The following is an 18,715-nucleotide window of genomic DNA, read 5'->3' on the forward strand; positions in this document are numbered from 1 at the left end:
AATAACCTTTAAAGACAATCATCATAGCAATAGGCTTTCTCTTTTACCTGACCCTAAATACACAACTACTTGGGGATATGCAAAAGGTTTTCCTGGACTTCAGCTTTATTAAGCTTGTGAATGATTTCTTGGTTTCAGATTTGTTTGTGTGGTATTTGTTTGATTTGGTATTACTTAGTAAATGCAAATAATTTATAATTTCTAAATTTGCTTTCTTGAAAATCCGTGGTTTTTATATAAAATGTATATATACATTATTCTTAGAGGATCCCATATAACTTTCTTGGGTTCACAGTTATGGGCTTCGTGTAAAGTACTCCAGTTTATTGAATGTTGTGTGTTTCTCTAGTAAAAAGTTCCTTTGAAGATGAAATTCTGAAAGATCTATGTGGAATGCTCTCACTGCCATGGATTTATTCCCATTCTGAGGATGGCTCTTTAAAGTTGACATCATTTGCCACTAGCCTTCTCACATTGAGCCAGAGGATTTCAGATAGCTGCTGTAAGTGGTCACAAAATTATGTTCATTTGTGCATTTTATTTTGTTTTAACTCATCTGTGTGTATGAAGTTTTTAACACTTCATTGGAAAAGAGGTGTATTTTAAATAATTCAAAAAGGCATTAGACATGTAAAGAGTAACATGAGACTCGTCCCCCTATATCCTGTTCCCTTTATTTCTATAAAAAATTTGAAATGTATATTTATGTGTCTTTATCCTAAATTAACATTTTAAGTATTTGAGACACAGAGAAAGAGTGGAGAATAAGACATGAGAGACTATGACCTGGCTATCCCATTTAAAAATGAAAACATTACGGATGTAATGGAATCCCTTTGATTGTCTCTCCCTTTAGTTTCATCCAGAAATAACCAGTTGTCTGAATTGGGTGCTTATTATTTGCAGGAATGTTGTGTACTATATGAGCGGGTTTTTAAAAGTTCGTGAAATAATTGAATGAAAAGATCATGGAATTTTTCAATGAACTTTTGAAGCCTTTGCAGATATATATTTATCCCCAAATAGGATATAGAATTATTTTCCATTTTGTAGCATTGTTTTTGGTCCAAATCATGTTTTTGAGATATTAATGGTCATTCATGCAATTCTAGTTTTTAATTCAAATTTTCAAATAGTAGCCAATTTAATGAATAGATGTTACCTATAAATAGATACTATTTATTAGTTCTTTAATTGATGGACAATTTAGTTTTCCATTTACAAACAAAATTTTAATTACTATCTTCATAAATGGCTCTTAAGGCATTTTAAAGCCTGGTTTATTTTTTAAAAAATTATTTTATTGGGCTCTTACAGCTCTTTTTAAAAAAAATAATTTTATTAGGGCTCATACAACTCTTATCACAATCCATACATACATCGATTGGATAAAGCACATTTGTACATTCTTTGCCCGCGTCATTCTCAAAACATTTGCTCTCCACCTAAGCCCCTGGCATCAGCTCATTTTTCCCTCTCCCTCCCTGCTCCCCCTCCCTCATGAGTCCTTGATAATTTTTAAATAATTATTTTGTCATATCTTACACTGCCTGACATCTCCCTTCACCCACTTGTAATCGGTTCCCCCTTTCTACCCCACCCTCCCTCCACCCTCCCTGTATTGCCACTCTCAGCACTGGTCCTGAAGGGATCATTTGCCCTGGATTGCCTGCGTTTCCAGTTCCTATCTGTACCAGTGTACATCCTCTGGTCTAGCCAGATTTGTAAGGTAGAATTGGGATCATGACAGTGGGGAGAGGAAGCATTTAAAAGGTGGAGGAAAGTTGTGGTTAATTGTTGCTACACTGCACCTGGACTTGCTTGGGTCCCCACTCTGCACTCCCCCTCATTAACAATGATATGATTTTTTGTTCTGATGATTCCTGATACCTGATCCCTTCAACACCTTGTGATTGCACAGGCTTGTGTATTTCCTCCATGTGGGCTTTGTTGCTTCTGAGCTAGATGGCCACTCGTTTACCTTCAAGCCTTTAAGACCTCAGACGCTATGTCTTTTGATAGCTGGGCACCATCAGCTTTCTTCACCACGTTTGCTTATGCACTCATTTGTCTTCAGTGATCATATCAGGGAAGTGAGCATACATTGATATGATTGCTTGGTTGTTTAAAGATATGGTCTAGAGGCCAACTTGTTAGAAGCGTAAAATATTGTGCATCACTCAGGCATTCCAAATCAGAATTTGCATTTTTATAAGATTCCCTAGATGATTCCCTTGTATATTGAAGTTTGAGAAATACTAGTTTAAGGTATTTCCCTAGGAGTGGCGTTATTAGTTTTATGGTTTGTACATTTTTAAAGTGTATTGCCTGCTGCTCTCTAAAGATGTGCCAGTTTACATGGTGGTTAGCAGAACTCAGTTCTGACTGCTCTGCATGCTTACTAACATTTTTTATTATCACAATTAAAAAGTTTTGCTATCTAAAACAACTACAGAATTTTAAAAAGGCAGTATATTAAAAAGTTCACTGTTATCTGACAGTTGGCATTTTCAGTTTGCATTTCTCTGATTACTTCATGAGGCTGTGCACAGACCTTTTTCAGTGAGCATAGATGGTATGCGTTATTTTCTATAAAGGAATTTTTTATTAAATTGGATATTATCTAAGTTTTATATGTTGCATGATTTTACCGTGAATACACGTGTATACTTATGTAACAGACACTGGCAGGAATATTGTTTGATACACTTCCTTTTTTTCAGCACCACAGGCACAATCACGATGTGTGTTTCTTCTCACCCTGTTTCCAAGGAGAATATTCCTGGAATGGAGAACAGCAGTTTATCACTGGGCACTGCAGAGCTCCCATGAAGTCGTCCGTGCTAGTTGCGTTCGTGGATTCTTTATCTTATTGCAGCAGCAGAGTTCTTATAACAGAGTTCCCACGATTCTTATGTATGTATTTGTGGAAATATGTTGTGTTATTGGCACAATCATAGTTTTGTGGATATATTTGTAAATATTTGGTTATTTTTGACAGTAGAGTAAATGCTACTTTCAGTTGCAAAATTACTTTATTTTCCGTTTGGAAACTGGTGGTGATTGCACAGCATGAGGAATATAGTTGTCATCAGTTAATTGTACATTTAAGAAATGTTGAAATGGCCAATGCTTTGTTAAATATTTCTGCATGTAATAATGTATGCTTATAAGTTAACACAATAAAACTTTTTTCTTCTGTGCATTGAATAAACATAAAGGTGTGTCTTTTTTAGATCACAAAATTAAGCCAGAAGGTTTTTTTTTTTACCTTTTTCCCCTTTCTAGAGATAAAGTCAAAGACGATTCAGACATTGTCAAGAAAGAATTTGCTTCTATACTTGGCCAACTTGTCTGTATTCTTCATGGCAAGTTCTATTTGGCAAGTTCTTTAACAGAGCCTTTCTCTGAACATGGATGTACAGACTTCTTCTGTAGGCACCTGAAAGTCACCTCGCAACATGAATGTTCATCCTCTCGACTAAAGGCTTCTGTCTGTAAACCATTCCTCTTCCTCCTGAAAAAGAAAACATCCAGCCCAGTAAAACTTGGTGAGTAATTTGTTATGATTTATTTAATATTTTAAAAACTATATAAACTATTTTTTACCTTATTGATAGAATTAGCCTGATGTCACCAGCAATTATAGCAAGTCAAGTGATTGACAGCTAGATCATATAATAGTTACTTGTAAATGCATTGCCCAATGTTAGATGGCATCACACAACTACCAAGGGCGAGAGTACTTGGAAGTCCAAAGGTCAGTAAGTTTAGGTAGTATGGTTTAAGTAGGTTAGGTAATTAGTTGTTGCAATTTGCCAAGTTTTCAAAGCAAAAGTTGGTTGTAAGTTCTCCCTAAATATTGTAATGTAGTTAATAGTAACACTAAGATTGGCTTAAATTCAAGTTGCCTGATTTAAAATCTGATAGTATCCTATTCATTGAATAAATTAGACTATTCTAAAACTTTATTATTTTTGAGGTCATCAGTGTTGCCTACACTTTTTATTATTTTAATATTTTTCATAAATCATTTTGTTGGGGGTGTTTACAGCTGCTAAAACAATCCATACATCAATTGTATCAAGTATATTTGTACATATATTGCCATCATAATTTTCAGAACATTTTCTTTCTACTTGAGTCCTCGGTATAGCTCCACTTTTTTCCCTTCTACCTCCCACCCTCGGCAACCCTTGATAATTTATCAATTATTTTTATTTTCACATTTTACACCATCCACTGTCTCCCTTCACCCACGTTTCTGTTGTTGGTCCCCCTGGGGAGAGTGGTGGGGGGTACGTCAGTCATTTTTCTCTGTTGGTCCTGAGGGATTATCTGTCCTGGATTCTGTGTGTCGAAAGCTCTTACCTGTCCCAGTGTACATGCTCTGGTCTAGCCAGATTTTAAGATAGAACTGGGATCATGATAGCTGGGTGGGGAAGCATTAAAGAACTAGAGGAAAGCTGTGTGTTTCGTCAGTACTTTATTGCGCCCTTGCTGGCTCATTTTTTCCTTTTGACCCTTCTGTGAGGGATGTCCAATTTTCCACAGATGGGCTTTGGGTCTCCATTATGAACCCCCTGTTTACATCGAAATGGTTGTTTGTTTTGGGTCTTCTGATGCCTTATACCTGATCCCACTGACACGGGTTGGTACGCTTCATCCATATGGGGTTTGCTGTTTCCCTACTAGATGGCTGCTTGTTTAAGCATTTAAGACCCAGAATCTGTATCTTCTAATAGCTGGGGATCATCAGCTTTCTTCACCACATTAGCTTTATGCACCCATTTTGTCTTCAGCAATCTTGTCGGAAAAGTGAGCATCACAGAATGCCAGGTTATTAGGACAAAGTGTTCTTGTGTTGAGGGAGTACTTGAGTAGAGGCCCAATGTCCATCTGCTACCTTAAGTCTTAACCTTAAAATATATCTACATAGACTTATATTCCTGCCTATGTTTATACTTATATAACTGTCTTTTGCCTCCTAGTTCTTTCCTGTATTTACTTTTACTTTCCTCCTGTTGCACTATCATGTTTAAACATCATTTGGCTCTCTGTATTTCTACTCAGTTACATTGGACTACTGAACTTAAATTTTTATAAGGATCTACTTTTAGTCTTTTAAATAATATACTACAAAGAATCTAAATGTAGCATTATAAGACACATAAAATTCTTTGTAGTATATTACTTGCCAGCAATATTTTAGCAGAAAAACTTTTAAATTTAATGTATTAAATTAGGTTCATATGCTCTCACTCTTTAGCTTTCATAGATAATCTAAATCATCTTTGCAAGCATCTTGATTTTCGGGAAGATGAAACAGACGTAAAAGCAGTTCTTGAGACTTTGCTAAATTTAATGGAAGATCCAGACAAGAAAGTGAGAGTCGCTTTTAGTGGAAATATCAAGCATATATTGGGATCCTTGGAGTCTGAAGATGGATTTATAAAAGAGGTTGATAACTTTTATTTTTCAAAATTTGTAATTTCATAAAACCGGCTCTAAAAAGTCGTTTAACCAGTTAACTTTGTTGTTGTAGCTTTTTGTCATAAGGATGAAGGAAGCATATACACATGCCCAAATATCAAGAAATAATGAGTTGAAGGATACCTTGATTCTTACAACAGGGGATATTGGCAGGTATACCTGGCAGTGTTTGCTTATTGTCATTTATTTGGGCCATTCATTTTTCATTTGCCTCATATTAATAATAATATGGGTGGTAAGGTATTATAAAAACAAAAATATATCAGCACACATATATTTGTAGGTTTGCATTTGTTTCTGATATATGACACTATATATTTTTTTAATGTTTTAGGGCAGCAAAAGGAGATTTGGTACCTTTTGCACTTCTGCACTTACTGCACTGTTTACTGTCCAAGTCAGCGTCTGTTTCTGGAGCAGCATACACAGAAATTAGAGCTCTGGTTGCAGCTAAAAGTATTAAACTGCAAAACTTTTTCAGTCAATATAAGAAACCCATCTGTCAGGTGAGAGTTAACATTGTTCTTGCCTATAGTAAATAACAATACAGGAAAATAATAGGAAAAGGGCCATATGATTTTACTTGTTTTAAGAGCTCTTTTTAAATGTTCTCGGTTTTTTTTTTAAAGAACTTAAATCATGCTAGTGTTATATTTAGTATCTTGGTCTGAAGATGTGATTATATGAGGGACTACCCCCAAAAACACTGGAATTTTTTTTCAAAGCTCTGTATTCAGTTTTTTACAAAACCTTCAAAGTACTCTGCATTATACTTAATACACTTTTTAAATCTGAAATTCCATTCTTGGAAAAAGTTTTCAAACTCATCTGTTTGGACGATTGGAAGCAGCACCTCTTTGTTGTTTTTTTTCTTCACTTTTACTCAGTCAAATAGCTGTCCTTTCACGTCGCTCTGCATTCGTGGAAACAAAAAGAAGTCCCAAAGAGCGAGGGCAGGTGAGTCAGGTACACGGGGCAAGAGAGACTTGCTGTTTGTTTGTTTTTTTGCCAAAAACTGGTGCACTGAGATGGCTGCATGAGCAGGTGCATTGTCGTGGTGGCAAAACCAGTCCCCCATCTGCCACAAATTAGGCCTTTTTTTGTTGCACACTGTTAGCAATCTTTCTAAATAGAAAGCTTGATTAACAATCCGATCTGGTAGAACAAACTCCAACTGCACTACTGTCAATATTTTCATCCTTTTGGGAAGTTGGGAAGTTGATGGATGCCCAGAACAAGGTTTGTTATCAATCGACATTTCGCTTTTTTTGAAACGAGAAAACCACTTGTACTCTTGAGTTTTTCCCATAGCACTGTCCTTGTAAGCTGTAGTCAACATCACAATTTCTGCGGCATTTTTTTCTGAGTAGGAAACAAAATTTCACAGCCACATGCTGTTCTCAAATCAGCCATCACAAAAAATGAGGTTTGAGCGAAACTGGTTTTACAAAAAAACTCATTGTGACCAGAGAGAACCTTTCCAGGTGACACCAGTGGGTGCATTAACCTAGAGTGAGTTGCTTGATGCTCACCTAGCAGGAAAAATGCAGATTACAAAAGCTCCACACCACCCAGCACAATTCTGTTTTTTGGGGGGTACCCCATCATAAGTGGGAGAGGGAGAAAACTCATAATGATGTATTGAGTTATTTTTGTTATTAGTGTTTAGGGAGATGCTTCTCTATTAGCCTTTTAGTGATGGTATACTCTTATGCTTTTGACATTGTAGATTTAACACTTTGTTTTTAAAAGATAGATTCAATTCATAGCTAAAAAGTCAGACTGCTTAAAACCTGGCTTAACCTGGTTTAATTCTTAGCAAGATACTCAAATTTGTGAATTAAGATTATTTCATCTGGATATAGAGAAAGAGATAATCTACCTCTCTTAAGAGGGTTTTAAAAATTATGTCAGATAATATGTTTAAAACACTATCTGTAACAGTTAACTATTCTTCCTTGTGTGAAAACTAACAATAAAATTATTCTTGCTGTAGTTTTTGGTAGAATCCCTTCACTCCAGTCAGATGACAGCACTTCCTCATACTCCCTGCCAGAATGTTGAGATGAGAAAGCAAGATGTGGCTCACCAGAGAGAAATGGCTTTAAATACTTTGTCTGAAATTGCCAATGTTTTTGACTTTCCTGACCTTAATCGTTTCCTTACTGTAAGTTATAATAAATAGTTCACATTTGAATTTTTCAATTTAGCATTTTGTTCATTCTATTTTAGATTTCATTTTTAAGGAAAAATTTGGCAGGTACAATGAAGAGCGCATAGTGCCTAAATTTTCAAATTTACTTATCCATATATAAGCCGAGCTTTTCGGCATACTTTTTATGTAGTTTTTGTGGTAAAATTAGGTGCCTCGCCTGATACTCACGTCAGCTTATACTGGAGTATACACTGTATTTTCTTTTCACTTTTATTGGAGACTTAAGTTTGTACTGATTGGTGTCATTACTCTGTGTGATTAGCTGCCCTAAAGTGTTAATACTAATTGATTAATGTTAATTTCATTAACTATTTTAGTCTTGACATGTTCAGTGCTGTCATTGCTTCTATTGATGAATCAGTCTAAAATGATAATTTCTGGGCAATGAATATACAGATGTGCTTGACACAATTGATGTATGTATGGATTGTGATAAGAGTTGTATGAGCTCCTAATAAAGTGTTTAAATTAATTAATTTCAAAAATGTTTAAAAAAAGCTAGTTTCTACTCTAAAGAAGTTGGAGTAATAAGATGCAAAGTAAATGGTATATAAATAAGCTACTGTGAATTTAGATGATAGAGTTTGCAGAATGGTATGCTTTAGGAATCTTTGAAAAGATATTGGGGCTAAGTTTTGAAGCTAGATGGAGTAAATGATCTTTACGCTTACAACACAGTTTATAGTTACTCTTAAAGAAATTATAAAGTAATTCAATTCCAATTATTTGTACATTTCCAATTATTTATAGTACTATACTGCTAATTTTAAGAACCTTAAATTTCACTGCTATTGGCTTATATTTTTGTGGAAAGAAATATAATAGTAGGTGGTAAGGACCACAAGATAGTCATATCTTTTCTTTCAATATTTTTTCTCTGGAAACCAAAGGGCATGATCCAAATAGCAAAATGAAATGAAACCCAAACAAAACCCTGAGAAGAAATTCAAATTAAAACATCATAATTATATATTATGTAACCATTAGCATAAGAGTTATGAAGACTTTAGGTCTATTATGTTATAAGGTAGTGATTAGGTCTATAATGCTAGGTCTATAGCATTAGATCTATAATGTTATAAGGTAGTTACTACAAAGTTAAATAGGTATAAATGTCTTGGAAGGCAGGGCTTGAATCCTGTGCAGTGTCATTTCTCCAGTGCCTAGGAAAGTGACAAGCCTGTAGTAGGTGTTCACTAGAAAATTCATGGAATTAATAAATGAAAAGCAGTCACTTATGTTTTAAAGCAAAATCTTAAAGAGGCCAAAATGGAAATAGAAATGTAATAGTATCGGAATAGAGAGTGTGCTATAAAGGTTTCCTTTAATACTTGTCATAGAGATTGTAATTATTTAAAAAATACTGCATGTGTGGCTACTTTTATTCTTTCTGTGAGCATAAATAAGCTCATTTAATGTATCAGGGTTGGGACTTATACCCTAGAATTTAACAAGTAGGCCATTCTTGAGTTAGGTAGATGGATAGATAGTTTGGTGTTGTCAAATTGACTCCAATTCATGGAGACCTTTGTACAGAATAAAATGTTGCTCAGTCCTGCATCATTCTTGTTACTGCTGCTGTGTCCTGGTCAGTTGTGGTGGCATCATTCCTGATGGCACTGTGGGATAAACATTGGGTTGCTAACCTCAAGGTCGTTGGATCAAACCCATTCATCGCTCCATGGGGGAGAGGGAAAACTTTCTGCACTCCTAAATATTTATAATCTTGGAAACCTTATATAGGGTTACTTTGAGTCAGAATAAATAGGGTCGCTGTGACTCAGAATCTCCTGATGGCACAGGTTAGGGTTTTGTTTTTTGTTTTCTGTGAAGTGGCATCTTCAAGGATTACAGCCACATGAAGCCACCAGTAGTGTGGCAAACTGAGAGGTGATGGGTTTTAACACATACTCATGAGAAGTGATTCTCTATTCTAGCATAGGCCTGACCTATTTTGTTCTCTGCTGTACCTGCAGTGTCTGAATCAGTATATGTCTGTTGAATGAATAAACGATAAATTTGAATTTAAATATAAGTTGTGAATGGAATCCAGATTTGTGTGGCATTTGAAAATATTTTTAGCCAAAGCTTATATGAATATTTTGTGACCTGAACAAATGAACATTTGGTGACTCTTAGGTCTGTTTTGTTTTTTCCAGAGGACATTACAAGTTCTGCTCCCTGACCTTGCTGCCAAAGCAAGCCCTGCAGCTTCAGCTCTCATTCGAACTTTAGGGAAACAATTAAATGTCAATCGGAGAGAGATTTTAATAAATAACTTCAAATATATTTTTTCTCATTTGGTCTGTTCCTGTTCCAAAGATGAATTAGAACGTGCCCTTCATTATTTGAAGGTAAGGTAATTGAATATTTGTAAATATTTTCTTCTTTTATTTAAATTAGAATTCTAGGAAATCTGTTGTCACATTTTTATGAGGGAGCATAGGTCATTTACAACCTCTCCTAGAGTAATTTAAGTTAGAGTAATATGCTGAATAAGCTTTATTCCGGTCTCTCACTGCCATGGGGTCAATGTTAACTCATAGTGGCCCTGTGGGTTTCCGAGACTGTTCTTGTTTATTGGAGTTAGAAACCCAGTCTTTCTCCCACGTATCTGTTGGTGGCTTATAATTGCCAACCTGGCAGATTGCAGACCAATGCCTAACCACTGTACTACCAGGGCTCTGTAATTTGGGTCTAGAGTGAATTATTATTATTAACTGGAATTATCTTTTATTTTCTTTGATCATGTCACTATAATGGGATATGATAGTTATCTTTTCATGATTAGGGGTCTTAAGCTAATTTTATATTAGTGTGTTTTAGTTGATAATAGCTATAAACTGATTAACGATATAAAGACAAGTACAGATATCCCTCATTTTATTGTCATTTGCACACAAATTATTATTTTACAAATCGAAGGTTTGTGGCAATCCTGCCTTGACCATGTCTGTCAGCACCATTTTCCAACAGCATGTGCTTCATGTCTCTGTGTCACATTTTGGTAATTTCCACAATATTTCAAACAGTTTCACAATGCTATCACACAGTATGTGCAGACATTTATAAGCACTGGGAGATGGAGACCAAACATTTGTTGATACTTTATTACAATCGTCTGGAACTAATCCCACCATATTTTCACGGTATTTTGTACAGCTGTAGGAAACAGCCCTGGTGGTGCACTGGTAAAGCATAGGATGCAAACCAAAATGCTAGTGATTCAAACCCACCAGCCACTATGTGGGAGAAAGACATGCTGTCTGACATTGTAAAGATTACAACCTTGGAAGCTCTCTGGACAGTTCTCAATTCTATAGGGTCACTAAGAGTCAGAATTAATTCACTGGTACCAGGGTGTCTTTAGGACGTGGCTTTAGTGCCTCAGTGGTAAAATTCTCGCCGTCGGTGGGAGACCTATGTGGCCCGTGCACTTCATGTGCAATCACTGCCCATCTGTAATTGGAATCTTGCATGTTGTTGTGATGCTGACCTGATTTCAGTGAAGTTTCTAGACTTGGAAGAGAAGTCTGGCAATCTGGTTTGGAAAAATCAGTTAGCGATCTGATCTCTAATTGATTCATGGAGGTGGGACCGGGACCTGGCACATTCTAGTCTTAAGTAAGAGGTCACCATGTTTTGGGGCTAATTGGATACCAGCTTATAACAGTTATCTCTAGGAAGGGGCAACCACTTTCAACTATAATATAATGTTTAGTTACTTAATGCTCTGACTGCAGTTTGGCCTAGTTTCCTGCTAGTGTTTAAATTAAAAAATATAGCTTGTGGAATATGAGTGAGTCTACATGAGAATAGGAGAACTCACTAGTCAGAAATGCATAGGTGTCTACTCTCTGAAGCTCTATTTTATTGAATTTTATTTTATGATATATTAGAATCATACATCTTTCCATGAGAGAATTATTGAATGCATATTCACCTTGAGAAAGAAAAACTGTATATTGTGGAGGTAAAATGGTAACAATGAATAAGTATTTATAGAATGCATATTACATGCCAGACACTGCTATGTAGTATGTGGATCATGTCACTTAATTCTTATAATTACCAACTAAGGAATATTATTTTCCATTTTGTAGATAGGGAAACTAAATCAGAGAAGAGTAACTTACCCAAGTTAAAGCACAACTAATTAGTATCAGCTATAATTTTAAACCTCAGCAACCTGACCACAAAAACTGTGCTCTTAAGTCACTAGACTAGACAGAGCCCTGATGATGTGGCTACATGTTGGGCTGCTAACTACAAGGTCAGCAGTTGGAAAGCACCAGCCACTCTACAGGAGAAAATGAGTTTTCTGCGCCCCTAAAGAGTTCTAGTACCACAAGGATAGTTCTGTTCTGTCCTATAGGGTTGCTCTGAGTTGGAACTCACTGGTAGTGAGTTTTGGTGTGGAAATCACTAAACTATAGTTCTTATTTCTACCCTGGTGTTACATGTCTGAATAGTGAGTTGATGATGATACCCTCCTTAGAGAAAACTAGAACAGTTTTGTTTTTAATTTCAAAATAAAGTCTGATCACATCTGTTTATGGGCAACCCACAAGATAAATATCCCTTTCTGATGTAGTTTCATAACACCACTGGTGAACCTTGTCCCTTGGTCCAGAGCTCCTTACAGACTATTGTTGTTGTACGCTGAACCCATTCGTTTCAAGAGTAGATCTGTCCCATAGGTTCTAGAAACTGACACACTGAAGTCAGGCCTTTACTCCTGTTGGTGGGCTTAATAAATATACTTATTCCCTGGTTGTTCACACGAATAAGTACTTTTTTGCTGTGTTTTTAATGTGGCTTAGAATGAAACAGAAATTGAGCTGGGGAGCCTGTTGAGACAGGATTTCCAAGGACTACACAATGAATTATTGCTGCGCATTGGAGAACACTATCAACAGGTTTTCAATGGCTTGTCAATACTTGCCTCATTTGCCTCAAGTGATGATCCATATCAGGGACCAAGAGATATTATATCCCCTGAATTAATGGTAAGAAATGTGCTGTACATGTATAACTCCTCCTTCCAACCCCACTACTCCTCCCTTGGCACAGTGAATTCACCCATCATCTCTAAATGCCCTTAAATCCAGAGTTGGATTGAAGGGAAGGTAGAAAATGTGTTATTCCTGTTTTATTCTTCTTAGCTGTATACTTTTCTCTGAAATCACTTTACTATTGTCTTTATTCATCTAAATAAATAAATAAATAAATTTAGGGTTTTTTCTATATAGTTGTGCATCTATAAGAAAGAGCATTTGGTGCCAGTCAAAATGTTGGTGATTCAGACCCACTAGTCGCTGTGTGGGAGGAAGGCAGGGTTGTCTGATCCTGTAACTGTTATAGCCTTGGAGCCTCTTGGGGCAGTTCTACTCAATTCAACAGGACTAGGATGAGTCAGAATTGATTTAGTTCAACAGGATATTTGTAAGACATGGAGGTTGGTGGTAGGATTCCCGCCTTTACGTGGGAGACCTGTGTGACCAATGCGCCTCATCTGTAATCCACTCCCCAGGCATGGAGGAGGGCAGAAAAAGAGATGATGGAGTGAGTAGAGATGGCATGGAGAGACTGTTCATAAATCTTCATATACATTTTTTTATTGCTTTCATTCCTTTAAGAAAAAGAAAATGACTATCAGAAAAATATCTTGAAGGAGGTTTATATCTCTGCTTTCTCATTATCCTTTACTTTTTAGGCAAATTCTAATCTGGCTTTATTCGGACTACTGCAATTCTTGTCAGGGTCACCAACAGTCTTCCTGCTGTCAAATTCAGTATTCATTTCTCCATATTTATCACCTTTCAAAGCAATCAACACCATTGACCTTCCCTCCTTATGGGTCTGTCATCTGTGATACCATATTCTATCTATAGATCTTATCTGTGTGTCTTATCTGTCTTCCTTCACTGGACACTCCTTATTCTTTTTTTTTCTTAAACATTTTATTAGGGACTCATACAACTCTTATCACAATCCATACATACATCAATTGTGTAAAGCACATCTGTACATTCTTTACCCTCATCATTTTCAAAGCATTTGCTCTCCACTTCGCATCAGGTCCTCTTTTTTTCCCCCTCCTTCCCCGCTCCCCCCTTCCTCATGAGCCCTTGATAATTTATAAATTGTTATTTTGTCACATCTTGCCCTGTCCGACGTCTCCCTTCACCCGCTTCTCTGTTGTCCGTCCCCCAAGGAGAAGGTCCCATGCAGAGCCCTGGAATGGGTTCCTCACTCAGTATTCTTTACTGACTCTTTCTTCATCTAGTTTATCCTCTAAATGTACTTTAGGAATGTCTAACTCCGTTTTTTTCCACTATTAATATTCTTTCCTAAAATTACTTCTTGAGGTTCTTTGCTTTTATATGATTTCTGTATTGGTGGTGCTGTAGTTGTAATTACAGCCCAGACCTTATCTGAGCTTTGAACTTGCATGTCTGTATAGGTTCAGTCTTAGTAGAAAATAACTGGCACACAGTAAAATGTTTAAGTGAAAATTAGACAAAAGGTCATTCAATATTGTGGGCAAAGTTAAGGGAACTCGCCAGGAATGTTAAGGAGCGTAGGACCTAGCAGCAGCAGAAAGCTATGCATTTTGCACTGCCACTCCCACCCCCAGACCTGGGACAGGGAAGAAAGTGGCTGAGAATAGAACTGACATGAGGGGAGAGAATACTCTCCGTTGCTGAGAAATACAGCCACTGCCAAAGCCACCTGAAAACACTGAGGGAGTCCAACTCATGCATAGCACTTTCTCCTCCTGCCCCTGTCCTCCTGTAGGTGTTTCCTGATGCCTGAATTCAATGGGAAGGTAGGGAGCGTGAGTGATGCAGTGGGGTCAGCTTTGCAGGCGTAGAGGAGGGCAGAAGAACAGATGTTGGAGTGAGTGAGGATGGCCAGAAGAGACTGTTAAACTGCGTCTTTGTGATCCCTACTCATGTTTTATAAGCATTTGAAATTAGATTAAACACAATATAAAATATCAAAGACATTTAAAATTTTGTCACTAACTTGTTTCTTCCTTAGAGCCTTCCCTGTCTCAGGAGATAGTGTCAACATCTACCAACTATTTGCTTGAGTTAAAACCTGAACAGCATTCTTGATACCTCCATTTCCTTTGTCCTTCATAATCAAACTATCAGCAAATGAGGGTTATCTGCAGTACGTATCTTTCCATCTCTCCTGTCACCAGCCTCATGCAAGCTATCATTATCTCTCCAGGACAACTGCAGAAACCCCTAAATTCTCATCTTTGACTCTTCTGCCTAACAGTCAGTTTTTTATAGCACATATGAGTGGTCTTTTTGTCATTTAAACCAGCTTATATAATTTCCCTGCTCAAATTACTCTGATTGTTTTTCACTGCTTTAAAAAATTTTCAGATCATGCATGGTTTTATGCTCTGTCTACTGTTTCATCTCCATATTGTGCTACTCTTTTCTTCCTTTCTCTTAGTTTCAGCCTACTCTTTGTGTTTCCTCAACATGTCGAGCAGTGGTCTTCTGCTTCAGAGCCTCTGCACTAGATACTCTTTATACTTAAAATGATCTCCTGAATTTTTCTCAGGTTTCCTGCTCACCTCAACTTACCGTGACTCTCCCATCCCAATTCTTTTCTATCACATGAGAAGATCTTGTAGCACTTGTCACAGCTTGGTTACATATATACTTATTTAGTGTTCTTCACTCAGTGCTGTCTACCCTGGAGGCTAGTAATGAGATGTAAACTGCTTATTTTGTATTCCTGTCCCCAGAAAAGGAGTCCTGATGACATAGTGATATGTTTTGGGCTGCTAACCACAAGGTCGGCAGCTCGAAACCACCAGTCAATCCAGGGAGAAAGATGAATCTTTCGACTCCCATAGAGAGTTACAGTCTTAGAAACCCACAGGAGCAGTTTACCCTGTCCTATAGGGTCACTGCGAGTTGAAATCAGGGTTTGGTTTGGTTTTGGAGTACCCAGTACAAGGAGCTCTGTTGGTGCTGTTGATTTAAGCGAGGTGCTCTTGGTTAAACATTGAATTGCTAACCATAAGTTCAGTAGTTCAAACCCACCAGCTTATCCTTCAGAGAAAATTGAGGCTGTCTGCTCCTCTAAAGAAATTAGAAATTTTATAAAAGGTTGCTCTGAGTTGGAAACAACTGAAAGGGAATAGGTAAAGAATTGTAGCATGTGTAAATAGTTGATGAATGGCAGAAGGCTGATCCCAAAGACTTATCTGTACAAATGCAAAAGCTTTAAAATCACAGACCATATGAGTGCCTTCGATATCTGCTTTAAATCCAAAGTGCGTAGGCTGGAACCATGGAGCCATACAGCTACTGAATTGTGGCTTATTATGCTCAGTCCAAATCAAACAAATTTCAAACTAAATGTACTTTTAAGCTTGAAAACCAGATGAGTTCTGTGCTTGACAGATGAGATGTTCTGATATGGAGAGAGTTGTAAGACACCAAATCACTCTTCACTGTGTGCTAATACACAACTGTCTCTTCACCTGATCTGTTTCTGTTAGGGATACCTTCCTCATGTGCCTCAATATCAAATTCTACAACTTACTTTTTTTAAAGATCGTTTTATTCAGAGGCTCTTATAGGTCTTATAACAATCCATACATCAATTGTAGTAAGCATATTTGTTCATATGTTGCCATCATTATTTTCTATTTACTTTCTGTTTGAGCCCTTGGTATCCGCTCCTCATTTTTCCCTGCCTTCCCCCTCCCACCTTCCTGACTCCTTGGAAAATATTAATTATTATTTAAATATTTTATATAAACCGCCGCCCCCCCCCCCCACGGTTTCTTCCCCCCACCCTCCTCCCAGCTTCCCTCTACCCACCTAGTATTTAGAAATTCCCATTTCTATTCCTGAAGGGCTTATCTGATCTGGATTCTGTGTGTTATGAACTTTTATCTGTACCTGTGTACTTGCTCCGGTCTAGCCTGCAGTGAAAGGCAAGATTGGGGTCATAATAGCTGGGGGTGAGAAGCCTGAAAGAACCAGAGGAATATTGTGTTTCATTGGTGCTATACGGCACCGTAGTTGACTCATCCCTTCCTTGGGACCCTTCTGTGAGGGGATGTCCCATTGTCTACAGATGGGTTTTGGGTCTCTCCTCTGACTCCGCTTGATCTCAACAATTTTTGTTTGTTTGTTTGGGGTCTTCTGATGTCTTACCTTGACCCCTCAACACCTTATGATTGCATAGGCTGGTGTGCTTCTTCCATGTGGTCTTGTTGCTTCATTGCTAGATGGCCTCTTGTTTAACTTCAAGCCTTGAAGAACCCAGACACATCTTTTGATAGCCAAGCACCATCCGCTTTCTCTATCTCGTTTGTGCACCAAAATTTTGTCTTCCGTGATTGTGCTGGGAAGGTGAGCATCACAAAATGCCAGGTTGTTAGAAAAAAGTGTTCTTGCATTGAGGGAGAGCTTGACAGGGGCCCAAAGTCCATCTACTTCCTTAGTGTATTGCCATATAAATATATGTATGTAGGCCAATACCTCTATTTTTATTATTTATATATTTATGAGTGCACAACTGTATTTATATGTATTTATATGAGTGCACAAACCTCTATCCAGAGCTTTGCTTCTGAGATCTATTTTTTCCTTTTTACCTTCCTCCTTCCCTACCATCATGCTCACTTTTCTTCTGCCTCTTAGTAATTCCTCTCAGCTAGATTGCTGTTGCTCCAACACCCCCAAGATCTCTACATCTTTCTTATCATTGATTTTTAAAAAATACTTTTATTGGGGGCTCTTGCATCTCTTATCACAATCCATACATTCATCAGTGTGTCAAGCACATTTGCACATATGCCACCATCATCGTTTTCAAAGCATTCTCTTCCTACTTGAGCCCCTGATATCAGCTACCTATTTCTTCCCTCTCCCTCCCCTGCCTACCCTCCGTCAGGAACCCTCAATAAGTTATAGATTATTATTTTCATATCTTACCTCGTTCTCCGTCGCCCCTCACCCACTTTTCTGCTATTCGTCCCCCTAGTAGGGGTTCTAGATTGATCCTTATGATCGATTCCCCCCTTTTCACCCCACCTTCCCCCAATCCTAATTGTATTTCTACTCTAATTGTTTGCCCTGAGGGGTATATCTGTCCCTGTTTTGTGGGCTCTTATCTGTAGCAGTGTTCATGCTCTGGTCTAATCCAATTTTTAAGGTAGAATTGAGGTTATTATCGTGGGGTGAACGAAGCACCAAAGAACAAGAGGAAAGTTGTGTGTTTCATCGGTGCTATACTGCACCCTGACTGGCTCATCTCTTTGCTGTGAACCCTCTGTGAAGGGATGTCCATTTGTCTACTGATAGGCATCTTATGTCCACTTCATATGCCCCCCTCCTCCCATTCACCTTAGGTATGGTTTTGTTCTGGGTCTTAGATGCCTGATACCTGATCCCATTGACACCTCATGATTACACAGGCTGGTGTGCTTCTTCAATATAAGTTTTGTTGCTTCTGAGCTAGATGGCCACTTATTTATTTTCAGGCCTTTAAGACCCCAGATGCTATATCTTTTGATAGCCAGGCACCATCAGCTTTCTTCACATTTGCTTATGCAACTTTAAAAAAAAAAATCATTTTATTGGGGGCTCATACAACTCTTACAACGATCCATACATCCATCCATTGTGTCAAGCGCATTTGTACATTTGTTGCCATCATCATTTTCAAAACATTTGCTTTCTATTTGAGCCCTTGGTATCAGCTCCTCATTTGTTCCCTTACCTGCCTGCTCCCCCTCCTTCATGAACCCTTGATAATTTATAAATTATTATTTTTTCATGTCTTACACTGTCCGACATCTCCCTTCACCCACTTTTTGTTGTCTCCCCCAGGGAGGGGGTTATATGTAGATCCTTGTGATTGGTTACCCCTTTCTACCCCCCTTTCCTTCCACCCTCCCAATATTGCCACTCTTACCATGGATCTGAAGGGTTCTTCTGTCCTGGATTCCCTGTGTTT

The 18,715-nt window shown here is 37.6% G+C and overlaps 1 protein-coding gene across 2 annotated transcripts in view; it reads left to right on the top strand.

Annotated features, from left to right (window-relative positions):
• Positions 1-18,715, top strand: part of ATR (ATR checkpoint kinase) — a 125,778-nt gene that overhangs the window by 14,975 nt on the left and 92,088 nt on the right. For both annotated transcript variants that reach the window (XM_075546804.1, XM_075546805.1), the window contains exons 8-16: positions 350-502; positions 2,724-2,916; positions 3,289-3,551; positions 5,270-5,460; positions 5,546-5,646; positions 5,828-5,999; positions 7,490-7,660; positions 9,868-10,062; positions 12,532-12,717. In XM_075546804.1, the coding sequence (XP_075402919.1) occupies positions 350-502; positions 2,724-2,916; positions 3,289-3,551; positions 5,270-5,460; positions 5,546-5,646; positions 5,828-5,999; positions 7,490-7,660; positions 9,868-10,062; positions 12,532-12,717 (1,625 nt within the window). The remainder of the gene's footprint in view (positions 1-349; positions 503-2,723; positions 2,917-3,288; positions 3,552-5,269; positions 5,461-5,545; positions 5,647-5,827; positions 6,000-7,489; positions 7,661-9,867; positions 10,063-12,531; positions 12,718-18,715) is intronic.

This window comes from Tenrec ecaudatus, chromosome 4 (genome assembly GCF_050624435.1).
Source record: "Tenrec ecaudatus isolate mTenEca1 chromosome 4, mTenEca1.hap1, whole genome shotgun sequence".
Taxonomy (NCBI): Eukaryota; Metazoa; Chordata; class Mammalia; order Afrosoricida; family Tenrecidae; genus Tenrec; species Tenrec ecaudatus.